General features: G+C 29.3%; 2 protein-coding genes across 4 annotated transcripts in view; one reads left to right on the plus strand and one right to left on the minus strand.

Annotated features, from left to right (window-relative positions):
• Positions 1 to 12991, plus strand: part of LOC149884966 (uncharacterized) — a 748071-nt gene that overhangs the window by 156797 nt on the left and 578283 nt on the right. The window lies entirely within an intron of this gene.
• Positions 1 to 12991, minus strand: part of LOC145186387 (SCO-spondin-like) — a 34905-nt gene that overhangs the window by 9250 nt on the left and 12664 nt on the right. For 2 of the 3 annotated variants that reach the window (XM_090094699.1, XM_090094700.1), the window contains 26 exons: positions 12810 to 12980; positions 12534 to 12704; positions 12249 to 12425; positions 10647 to 10817; positions 10214 to 10390; positions 9594 to 9764; positions 9212 to 9382; positions 8923 to 9093; positions 8423 to 8593; positions 8039 to 8209; positions 7689 to 7859; positions 7308 to 7478; positions 6992 to 7162; positions 4894 to 5064; positions 4641 to 4811; positions 4084 to 4254; positions 3547 to 3717; positions 3235 to 3405; positions 2896 to 3066; positions 2595 to 2765; positions 2280 to 2450; positions 2006 to 2176; positions 1270 to 1425; positions 918 to 1088; positions 487 to 657; positions 153 to 323 (listed from right to left, as the gene is read on the minus strand). In XM_090094699.1, the coding sequence (XP_089950825.1) occupies positions 153 to 323; positions 487 to 657; positions 918 to 1088; positions 1270 to 1425; positions 2006 to 2176; positions 2280 to 2450; positions 2595 to 2765; positions 2896 to 3066; positions 3235 to 3405; positions 3547 to 3717; positions 4084 to 4254; positions 4641 to 4811; positions 4894 to 5064; positions 6992 to 7162; positions 7308 to 7478; positions 7689 to 7859; positions 8039 to 8209; positions 8423 to 8593; positions 8923 to 9093; positions 9212 to 9382; positions 9594 to 9764; positions 10214 to 10390; positions 10647 to 10817; positions 12249 to 12425; positions 12534 to 12704; positions 12810 to 12980 (4443 nt within the window). The remainder of the gene's footprint in view (positions 1 to 152; positions 324 to 486; positions 658 to 917; positions 1089 to 1269; positions 1426 to 2005; positions 2177 to 2279; positions 2451 to 2594; positions 2766 to 2895; positions 3067 to 3234; positions 3406 to 3546; positions 3718 to 4083; positions 4255 to 4640; positions 4812 to 4893; positions 5065 to 6991; positions 7163 to 7307; positions 7479 to 7688; positions 7860 to 8038; positions 8210 to 8422; positions 8594 to 8922; positions 9094 to 9211; positions 9383 to 9593; positions 9765 to 10213; positions 10391 to 10646; positions 10818 to 12248; positions 12426 to 12533; positions 12705 to 12809; positions 12981 to 12991) is intronic. The other variant, XM_090094698.1, reaches the window with a different exon arrangement.

A 12991-nucleotide genomic window follows, 5' to 3' on the forward strand; every position in this document is an offset into this window, starting at 1 on the left:
TGATGAACAAATAAGACATTTAAACAATAAAATGATGAACATGTAAAACAATAAAAAAATAAAATGATGAACATGTAAAACAATAAAAGAATGAACAAAACAATAAAATAATGAACAAATAAAAGAAAAAATAAAACAATGAACAAATTTACTTGGGCATTCTTGAATTTTGCAAGAGAGGATTTCAACTAAAGATCCAACACAATCTTTTCCACCATTTGAAGGGATAGGATTAGTGCAAGTGCGTTTGCGTTCTTGAACACCATCTCCACATGTCTTTGAACAGCTACTAAAGATTGACCATTCACTGAGACCTCCATCAACTATGAAGTAAAAATTTTAGTGCAAAAAATCATTAAACTTTTAAATCTTTTTAGCTAACAAAAAACAACCCATTAATAAAATATGAATAAGTACAATACCCTTTAACAAATAAAGACAAAAAATATTAGTAGTAAGTAAAACATTTTGTAAAAAAAAACATACTAGCACACTTTTGGATGTTACAAGTTCGTGCATCTTCTGGAGGTCCAATGCAAGGTAATCCGCCATTAGCTTGGGGAGGGTTAGAGCAAATCCTTGTTCTTTTTTGTTTACCTGCATTGCATGGTTCACTGCATTCAGAATAAGTTGACCATGTTGTGTACCCACCATTTACTGAAAAACAAATACTTTTTTAGAACAAAAGAGAATTAAGTAGAATAGAAGAGAATAAAAGAGTGTAAAAGAGAACAAAAGAAAGAAAGAGTGCAAAAGATAGAAAATTAAAAGTTCATAAAACTAAAAAAACAGATAAAACCAGAAAACTTTTATTGAAAATAAACTTAATGAAAGATTGTGTTTTTATTATTGTATAAATAAAACATGTTTTTATATATGTATAAAAACATGTTTTATATGCTATAGTTAAAACTAACCTGGACACTCTCGCACAATGCAACTCTGAACCTCTTGTCTACTTCCTAAGCAGCCAATTCCACCATTTTGGGGAGTCGGGTTTGTACATGTTCTTGTTCTTGTTTTCATACCTTGCCCACAGGTACTAGAACACTCATCAAAGTCACCCCAATTTGAAAATCCTCCATTAACTAAAAAAATTTTGTCTTTTTAAAAGAACTTAGAGAATTCCGATTATGCATTTCAATAACTTGCAATTTAGTACAAATATTCTCATAATTTAGTACAGATATCATACCATAAATTAGTACAGATATTATCATTATTAATTGATCAAGTTGATTTATTGGAAAGTTAAGAATGAAAAATAACCTGGACAAGGTTTGATTTCACAACTCTGAATTTCCTCTGAAAAACCTGAACAATCGTATTTTTTGTTTTCACATACTCGATTTCGTGATCTGGTGCCAACTCCACAAGATTTTGAACACTCACTAAAAGCAGACCATTGTGAATACCCACTGTTTGCTGAAACAAAAAAAATCAATGTCTGATTATATGCACAAACCCATATAACAAGGATAGTGATGGCAGATAAGTGAGAGTGGATAAGTTATAGTGGATATAATTATAGTGGATAAGTGATGGTTGATAAGGATAACTTTAAAAGAATTAAAATGAGCAAAGAGCTGACAGAAATTAGAAACTATTGAGTTCGTGTAAAAGCATAATAGGAAGAAAATACTTTAAACTACTGCCCTTATATTAAAAACTTTAGATTAATTTTGTTTTATTTCATTACTAAAGTTAAAATGCTAACATAAAGATTTTTTTTTTAAACCTTATTTGCTTTAAAATTATTTTTAAACTGTAGAGATTTTTGAAAAAATTCATTTTTCAATAGATTAATGAAAAATGCTAACATTCAAGTAACAAAACTAGGCAAAAATCATATAGTAAAAAATTTATTCTTTCAATTTACAGCTAAATAATAGGTCCTGCACTCATACTACACAGTGCGATTTTTATATCTTACAATCTTTTCTGTTATAAGAAAAAATATTAATTCTTGTTATACAGAAAAAAGAATGAGAAATAAAAAGTTAACCTGGGCAGTCTTTAATTTTGCATTCTTGAACTTGGAGAAACTCCCCACCACATTGCTTGCCACCAAAAGAAGGTGCGGGATTTGTACAAGTTCTTTGGCGTTCTTGAGAACCAACACCACACTTTTCAGAGCAATCTGTGAAGTCTGACCATTGACTCATTCCTCCATCAACTAAAAAACCATTCAAACCTGAATAGCTTCTTTTTTAACATGAAAATAATATCTCTCAAAAATATTTTAATTAACACCAAAGTTTAATGAAAAAATCATTTACTTGGACATTGTTGAGTATTACACTGAACATTTTCACTCATTACATCAGAGCAATCTGCACCACCAAAGTTTGGTGCAGGATTAGTGCATGTTCTTGTGCGTGTTTTAATGCCTCCTCCACATGACTTTGAACAGCTGGTAAATGAAGACCAGAAGGACAAGCCACCATTGACTAAAACAAAGAATATAATTGTAAATATAACCCTATTTATTTGATTGATACAACTTTATTTGAGAAATGTTTGTGAAAACAAAGTTTTAAATTAAAACCAAAAAAAGAAAAATAGCTTTTTAAAAAAAAGGTAAAAAGACATACTCGGACACTCCTTGACTTTACAAGCTTTAGATTCTTCTAAACTTCCTTTGCAGTCTTCTCCACCATGAGCAGGTGTAGGATTAATACATGATCGTTTTCTTGTTTGTTCTCCATTGCCACAATCCTGTGAACACTTACTGAAATCACTCCATTGAGTAAAGCCTCCATTAACTGAGAATAAAAATAAATTTAGCTAAAAAGTTATTAACAAAATATATATTGTATAAATGTAAAGTAATATTACATAAAGGTAAAATATTTGGAAAGTTTTTTTTTATCAGAGAGTTTTGAGAAGCAATACCTGGACACTCTTTTATTTTGCAAATTTTTATTTCAATTTGGGAGCCTTGACAATCCTTTCCTCCATGGGCTGGTTCAGGATTTGTGCAAGTTCTTGTTCTTTTGTGACTACCTTCTCCACATTCCTCTGAGCAAATACCATAATCTGACCACTGACTAAAACCACCATCAACTACAAGAAAAAATATTATTTCAGACATATTCCTTCATATTTATTTAAAATAATATATATATTTTTTAAATCATTTTAATTAAAGATAAATTTATACCCATATATTTATATATAAGTAATATACATTACAAAAAATAGAGCATAAAATTATGGATTTTTGAAACTAACTTGGACATGGATGAGTATTGCATTCAGCATCCTCTTTAAAGGTTTCTGTACAATTCACACCTCCAAAACTAGGTGCAGGATTATTACATAAACGAGTACGCTGCTTTGTGCCACCCCCGCATGATTTTGTACAACTGCTAAAAGCTGACCAAGATGAAAACCCACCATTGACTATAACATATTTTATATTTTACAGAGCAAATTGGTCATTCTTCCTTCAACTTATTATCATAATTTAACATAAATACATTAAATTTGTTACCATGAAAGTTACATTTAAGAAATAAAACCTTTTTCCTTGAAGATACTTACTAGGGCACTCCTTAATCTTGCAAAACTTTATTTCATCTAAGCTTCCTTGACAGTCATTCCCTCCATGAGCAGGTGAAGGATTGGTACATGATCTCCTACGTATTTGCTCACCATTACCACATTCGCTTGAACATTTACTGAATTCACTCCACTCTGTGAAGCCGCCATTTACTAAAGGCATTTGTTATTGTAATACAAATAGTATGGAAAGACTTACAAAACAAAAGACTTAAAAAGATTAAATAAGATTTTGGAATTTTATTTTTTTTATAACTTTCACTATATCTTTAATACCAAAATCTTATATAATCTTACAAGATCTTACACTCATTATGAAAATACTTATAGGACTGCATCCTCATTATAGAAATAATCTTATGAGATCTTACACTACAAGAAATATTGAAAGATTTTGTGTAGTTCCTTAAAAGATTTTACTAACTTTTTTAATGTGAAAAATTAAAATAGTTCACATGGTGAAAAATGAAAACAACTCACAAAGAAAAAAAAAATCTTGCATCAGTTAACAGCACAAACCTGGACATTCTTGTGTTTTACAAGACATTGTCTCTTGTAAGTCTCCTTGGCAATCTGCTCCTTCATAAGCAGGGGCAGGATTTGTGCAACTTCTCATTCGCTGTTTAACTCCTAGGCCACAGCTAGCAGAGCAACTGCTAAATTCTGACCATTTTGTAAATCCACCATTAACTTAAGTGCAAAAAAAATAAGATAAAATTATTAAAGTCAATAGTAGATAAAACAATTTTAAAAAATTCTTGCTAAATAATCTTTAAATATCCATGATTACAAACAAACAGCTGTAAAAACATTTTTTATTCTTAGTAACTTAATGATAACAAAATGCTACTCTTCAATTTTTCAAGGAATAAAACATTTGTATTTTTCAGACCAACACAGGTTGGTTCTCTTAAAACTTAGTAAAAATTTTTGTCAAATACTGATGTTTACAAATATGTACACATTGGACACTGAAATACAGTTGATTTGAAATATATATATTTTGTATACTTTAAAACTCTGCTAGAAAAAATATATTACATAAATTATTCCTTTCTGGTATAAACAATTTTTACTTGGGCATTCTTTGATTTTGCAAACTTTTGATTCTTTCATAGAACCATCACAATTCTTTCCACCAAATGAAGGAGGAGGATTTGTGCAGGCTCTTGTTCTTTCTTGGGTTCCTTCTCCACACTCTTTTGAGCAGAGTCCAAAATTAGACCACTCTGTAAGCCCTCCATTTACTAAAATTTTAAGTAATCTTCTCACAAATACATTGAAATAGAACAAAAACAAAAGGGGAATTATTTTTTGAGAAATTCAAACCTGGACATTCCCTCAGATTACAGGCTTCTGTTTGAAAATCAGCCCCCACACACAGTGCACCATCAAAGGCAGGAGGAGGATTTGTACAAGTACGAGAACGCATTCTTTGCCCATCTCCGCAGGTCAAAGAGCAATCAGAAAAAGAAGACCATTGACTGAAACCACCATTTACTAAAATATTGATTTTTGGATTAAATTAGTAAAGATATATAAAAATTAACTAATAAAAAAAATGTGTAAATATTACTTTAGGAAACAACTAAAGTACTTAAAGTGCATAAAAAATGTTTTACTTTCTGAAAGTATTTTTTTTTAGCTCTTATAAAAAATGTTTAGTAAACTTTCTGAAAGTACTTTTTTAGCTCTCATAACTTATTTTAATGTAATTCCAAAACTTTCAAAATTCTTTATTAAGAAAAAAACAAATAGAAATTAGATATTAGATTTATAAGAAAAACTGAAACATTACTTATAACTTTAAGATGGATCTTTTTCTGATGCTGGAAATATGTGCTTACTTATAATATTATTATTATTATTTTTTATTCTATGTATATCTCATTAAACATTTCTTTAAAACATTCAATTGCGCATTAGCAAGTAGCCCAGAGTGCAAGCCTGTATAATTAGAAATCAAAGTACTTTGAAATTGCATTTTTTCATCCAGCTTTTTTCAATTAAAAATATAAAATGAAATGAAAATATTGAATCAAGATTGAAATATTCTTTATTCTCTTAAATTGTGATGAAAAATTGCAAAGATCGATCTTTGTTTTAAAACTATGTATTGCTCCATTAGCTGTTCAATAGGAAATTGCTGTTTGCTTCTCATTTAACAAAATATTTCTGTGTATCTTTTCCTAAATTATAAACTTATTTCAACATCACAACTTTAAAAAATGAGTCATAAGAAATGAGTAACCAGCACATACTATAGAAAACCTTTTAGGTTTAGCAAATAAAGTTGTATTTTTAGAATGTACTTTTACATCACATCACAAGTTTTGATGTCTTATGCTTTTAATAATAAAATTATGTTTTGGTATGAGAAAAAATTTTTCACCCAACAGGTTCCTGATGTTCCTGTAAAACAGAACTTTGAAAAACTAATAACTTCAATTGGAAATTTAGCTACCTAAGATCAAGCAGTAAATATAAAGGAGATAGTTTATGCCCCCATGGGGCATAATGATTTAAACTATCTTCTTTATCTAACTTTCTTTATCATCTTTCAGATATTGATTTTCCTTTTTTAAATAACAAATAATTTCAAAACTGTTGTTGTTAAAATTTGATAAAATCAAAATTAAGTAATTTAAAAAAAAAAAAGAATATTATCTTAATTGATATAATATCTTAGATAATATCTTAGATATTTTAGACTATTTTTAGCTCATTTTTTCATACCAAAAAAGCCACATGACCATTTCCTGCATCTTAAACCAATCAGTAGTTGTATAAAGACTTTGAACTTATTAATAATGTGTCTTTACTTTAATGAAATTGAAGTAGCAACATCTTTAAACCTGGTTAAAGCTAGTAAAAACCTATTTTTAAAAAGCTTCTTTCTGATAGCTTTTTTCAATGTTGTAGGTTGGGAGAATTTAACATTCAATTATAAATTTTTAATACCAATTATTTAAGGAAAAAATTGACTAATTTGCAAATTTCTCATAGATTTTTTTGAAGAAATTATTTTAATGTAAATAGTAAAAACCTTAAAATTTATGTCAGATAAATTATTCAGTTTCATTGTTTTCAATCACATTACTTAACTTGTTATCAATATTATCTAATTTGTAATTTTTGTTTCAATAAAAACTTTTTTATTTCATAAATGCTTTCTTTCTCAATTAAATTTTTATATTTACTTACTCTTTTTTTTTTAAGAAAAATGTTGCATGTAATTAAATAAACCATAAGAAGGAATTCATAAACACAAAAAAATAAAATGTGACTATTTTAAAGCATAAAAAAAGAAACTTTTTTGAAAAATAAAAAAGTGAAATAAAAGGATTATAAAACAGGAAACATTTTTGGAAAATTATCATTGAAAGTAATGCACAAACTTGAACAAAGAAAAAGTTAGAAGCACTACCTGGACACTCTTTTATTATACAAATTCTTGTTTGGAATCTAGCTCCTTCACAGTCCTTTCCTCCATTAGCAGGTGCAGGACTTAAACAGTCTCTAGTTCTGTTCTGGCTACCTTGACCACACTCAGCAGAACATTTAGCAAAAGATGACCATTCAGTAAAACCTCCATCAACTGCACAAAAACAATAAATCTTTTCAAACAAAATGTTTTGTTTACAAATTACAGCTATGGATAAATCAAATAGTTATAAAAAACAAACAATAGTTTTTGTACAAAATTTGAACTTTAAAATAAATCTAAAAATATAAAAACTTACTGGGACAAGGTTGAGTATTGCATTCTGTTATTTCTTTAAGTGAACCTATACAATCTGCGCCATCATATTGAGGCACTGGATTTGTGCAATTTCTTGTTCTATATTTGCTGCCAGATCCACATGATTTTGTACAATCACTAAATGCACTCCAAGCAGACAAGCCACCATTTACTAAACAAAAAACAATCTCCTAAATATTAAGAGCTTTAATAAAAACAAAATAAAAAATACCAAAACAAACATTTTCTTTCCCCCTCCCCCCTCCCCCACTTCAATGCACTCTACTCATAAAAAAAGTTAATCTAAAGGTTTAATATTAGAAATAAAGATAAAATTTAGTTGGATTCTAAAAGATCCTATTGCAAAAAACTTTAGACTTACCAGGACACTCTTTCACCTTGCATGGTAACTTCTCATTTAAATGACCCTCACAGACTTTACCTCCATAGGCAGGTGCAGGGTTAGTACACAAACGGGATCTTTGCTTTTCTCCTTCACCACATGATTTTGAGCATTCTGTAAAGCTGGACCATGATGTGAGACCACCATCAACTAATAATATTTGAAAATGCAATAAATTTAAAAACAAATTAACATATATTTAAATAAAACCAATAAAACTTTACATCAAATTTAATCATAATGTTAAACTTTATGAAAAAATTTTAACATTATTCCTGCACTAAACAGTTATAAAATTATTAAAATGATAAAAGAAGGAAAAGATGTACTTGGGCACTCTTGAATTTTACAGTTCACTTCTTCATTAAAATTGCCAACACAACTTCGACCACCATGTTCAGGTTTTGGATTTTCACATTTGCGAGTTCTAACCTTTTTACCTTCACCACAAGGTTCAGAACATGCCCCAAAATCTGACCACTCTGTAAAGTTTCCATTAACTAAAAACAGGAAGAAAAAAAATTTAAACAAGTTTAATTTTGATGATAAAAATTTAGTGATTTTACAGCTGTTTAAACCAGATTTATTTAAGAAAACTTGACATAGAATTAAAGCATAGAATTTATCATAAATAATTGGCAATTTTTATGAACTTTTGACAGAATCGTAATTGATTGGTAAGAGTACATTTCAATCTGATACAAAAAATTTACCAGGACATGGGTTTACATTGCAATATGCTGTCTCTGTGGTTTGACCAACGCAGTTTGAACCACCAAAGCTTGGTATAGGATTAGTGCATGTGCGAAACCTTGTCTTTTGACCATCTCCACAACTTTTACTGCATTCATCATAAGATGACCACTGAGCAAATCCACCATCAACTAAAAGTAGTTTTTAAAAAACCATATAAAAAATAAATTTAGTTTCCGTACTTTTTATAAAAAATACTTAAACTTTCAGATTACTATAATAAACTAAAATGAATTTAAAAAATTTTGTATTTTGTCTTAAAAACCTTTTGTGGAAAATACAAAAATGCTTGGTACATGAAGGAAAAACATTTCAACAGATAAATATTAAAAATAGGAAACCCTAAATGTTTCAGTACTCAATAGAACACCTTTCATGTGTTAGAAAACCCTTAATACTTGACAGAAAAACTTTAATACTTGAAAGAAAAAAGGAAAAACTTTTAATAAATATAAAATACCTGGACAATTTCTTTCAAAACAAACAATAGTGTATTGATTTTCACCGACACAATCCTTTCCACCAAATAATGGTTTAGGGTTAGTGCAACTGCGTGTTTTAACCTTTTGACCAGATCCACATGTTGTAGAACATTCACCAGGTTTACTCCAGTTGGTCCAACCACCATCCACTAAAAGTAAATAAAATTTAACTTGTTTTCAAAATAAAAACTTAATTTGCAAAACAAATAAAGCAGAAACATTGTTTCTAACAATGAATTCAACTATAAATAAAATTAAAAGATTTGCCTGGGCATTCAATCAGTTGACATTCTTTACTTTCATTCATTATCCCTTCACAAGGATTTCCACCATACATAGGTGCAGGATTAGTACATGTTTTAAAACGAGTTTGAGTTCCCTTTCCACAAGTTAAAGAACAAGGTGAAAATGTTGACCAAGCTGACAAACCCCCATGAACTGCAATTAAATTAGTCAGAACATATTTTATTGCGTCAAAAATCCTAGTCAAAATAATCATGCAATGCACTTAAATACTTTTCTTGCAGTTTCATTTCCTTGATGTTTATTAAATATAAGTTAAAATACAAGGAGTTCTTTTAATTAAATAATAATAATAATAACTAAGACTAAAAACCTTTACATTAAACTATAAAATCCTTAAAATTACCTGGACAATCCTTTAAAAAACACTCTTTAGTTTCTTTTGAATCACCAACGCAAGGAGTTCCATTATATTGAGGATAGGGATTTGTACAAGTACGTGTTTTTATTTTAATACCACGGCCACATGTTGATGAACATTCAGAGAAATCAGAAAAATTACTCCAACCACCATTAACTAAAATTGATAAATAAAACATTAAGTATATCACATTGTATTATTGTTGCTACAAACCTTCAACAATATTGAATATAATCTAAATGCAATCTAGAATTAGAATATCTATAGAAAAAAATATCAGGTAAATTAAGTTATTATGAGTATGATTGAAATTTAATAAAAATTTGATAAAAACTTTTTTTTCTTTTTTAACTTTATTTCAATGTTGACTTGATGTTTCGTTTAACAAGAGAATGTTAAACGAATGTTAAACTTGATGACTCTGCCGTGCCTTGCTTCCATAATTTTCAGTTTATCATAATTTTTTAATAAATCTAGCATAAAATTGCATTAATATTTAGAGATCCAGTATTCAGTTATTCATAACATGCTTCAATACTTTAGCTGACATGTAATATTGACATCTAACTATAAGTATAGGTTTATAAACTTTTTTGAATACATACTGGGACATTCAAGCTGTTTACAAGAACGAAACTCTTCTGCTTTTCCTAAAACACCACAATCTTTGCCACCATGTTCTGGGATTGGGTTAGTGCATTGCCTAGTTTTAGATTGGACTCCATCACCACAACTTACAGAGCAAAATGAAAAAGTTGACCATTCAGTATATCCACCATTAACTTGAAAAAAAAAATTTAATAAACTTCTTCACCTTTTTCTTTGTGAAATTACTTTTCATATACAACTTATAAATAAATACAAACATAACACATAAAACTTATAACTAAATAGACAACACATGCAACTTATAACTAAATACAAAGATAACCTAAACAGAAAGTAAATGTAAAGTAAATAATTTAGTATTAAGTAAAGTAAACCTTTAACCTAAAAAAATTTACATTTTCAATAAGTTAAAAACATATGGCTTCTTACTGGGGCATTCAATTAGTTTGCAATTTTTTGATTCCAAAGAGTCTCCATAGCATGGCTTACCACCATATTGGGGTTCTGGATTATTGCACGTTCGAGTTCGATAACTTGTTCCTGAGCCGCAACTTGCAGAGCAATCTGAGTAGGAGCTCCACTCAGAAAAATTACCATCAACTAGATAAAGAATGACATTGAACAATTTTAAATCAAAATTCAACCATGACTATCATTAGCAATATAAAAATAAAAGTGTAAAAGAAGTTAACTAGTTAAGTACTTCTAGGAGATTATGTGATTCACTTCACCATAAACTAAGGTGACATATTTTGAGATTTTATTATAAATAAAGATTCTTTAAAAATCAGTTTATATATCCAAGTCATATAGCATACAAGTATTTTTTACATCTTAAATAAGTAAATTTATTAGAAAACCTGTAAACCACATGGAAACATGCAGATCTTTGCTGGATAATTTATGAACTCCTACTATCTAATAAAGTTCTCACTTAAATTGATTAACAAAAAGTAGTTAGTTAGTGTGCACACATTTATATCTACAAAAAGATAACTTATGAAGGCCTTTGTTTGGTTTTGGTGGTCACTAGTCAACTTCATTACATTGATCTTTGATTTCAATATATGAATGTTGCTTAATTCAAGAATATCAAGTGATTTTACAAAGAATTTAGGGCAATAACATTTTAATACAGGCAAGTAACTTTCATAAAAATAATTTGTAAATAACTTATCCTATTTGATACATTTGTTATCTCTCTAGATTTATGGCTATACTATTACATGACTAAAAATGGAGTCATAGTTTACTACAAAAATTGAATTTGTTTACATTACATTTTCAGTAAATTTTATATTCTTGTTTTTTAACTTAATAGAACCATACATTATAACAAGTAACTTCAGGTGTATTGATTCTGAATGCCAAAAAAAATTATATATTAAACACTTTTTGTTGTTGTTACTGTTAGTGCGGAGGTCCACCTTGGTCCTGTAGAAGTCCAGCTTGACAGGACTCTACAAGCGAACAATACAACACAAGATAATAATCAGTTGTTCATATAATAAGACCAAATCACTCATGAAAAAAGAACATAAAACTATACTTCGTAGAGTTCTGCAGCTGCATAGATCTGACATCTAGATAACCAACTTGAGGCTTTAGAAATGCTTTACCTGTCAGATTCAGTGGCTTACTTACAATTATTAGTGATTTAGATTAACCATAATGGATTTTTCCCCTTGTAACTTTTTAAAATGACAATAAAACTTATGTAAATGTGTGATCAATATTTTGGCCTTAAGAACTTTACTTTACGTAGACACTTCACATCAGAAAATCTTTAGTCTTGAAGGCACTGCCATTGATCATGGATATAGAGTTGTGGTCAAAATTATTGGCTTTGGGGCACTAACCTACCAATAAACTTGAATTTATATAGATTAATAAAAAAGTTCAAGTCTTGCATTTGAAATGCATTTAAAATTACACTACACTTTATAAACTCTTTTAAAAAGACATTCATATTTTAACTGCTAAATTTCCAAACATGTTTTAAAAAAATTTTAGAAAACTCTAAAAACATACTTGGACAGTCTATAATTTTGCATTTCTGAATCTCAAAAGCAACTCCTAATGATGAACAATCCTTGCCACCATTTAAAGGAGGAGGATTAGTACACTCACGATGCCGAGTCTGAGTTCCATCTCCGCATGATTTTGTGCATGTATCGAAACCGGTCCAATCAGTATAACCCCCATCAACTTTAAAAAAAGTAAAGTGAGAACACTGTCATATTTCAAACTCATTGTTAAGAATAACTTTTGAATTTGTTTTAGGAAAGTAAGTGGTTTATAAATTTATAGACTTGCCAGGACACTCAGAAAGAACACATGGAGCCTCATCCTCGTGGTCACCTATGCAGATATCTCCACCCTGCTGAGGACTTGGATTGTTGCATTCGCGAGATCTGAGTTTTATTCCAGCACCACAAGAAACACTACATGCTCCAAAATTGTTCCACATACCCCATTGTCCATTGACTATAAATTACAATTAAAAAGAGTTATTCAAAATAACATAGAATATACAAAAGCAAAAAAAAAAAATATTTCTGCAATAAAACAAACAATCAAATTCAAACTAACTGGGACATTCTTTAAGCTTGCATGAAACAGTCTCAAAGGCTTCACCAATACATTGTTTACCACCATATTGCGGTAAAGGATTATTGCACTCTCTAGAACGCTTCATCACACCACTTCCACAAGATTTTGAGCAATCTTCATATCCAGACCACTGAGCCCAACCACCATCAACTAGCGATTTT

Source organism: Hydra viridissima, unplaced genomic scaffold (genome assembly GCF_058129835.1).
Source record: "Hydra viridissima isolate aposymbiotic clone 2 unplaced genomic scaffold, HvirCarnegie_v1 scaffold_8, whole genome shotgun sequence".
Taxonomy (NCBI): domain Eukaryota; kingdom Metazoa; phylum Cnidaria; class Hydrozoa; order Anthoathecata; family Hydridae; genus Hydra; species Hydra viridissima.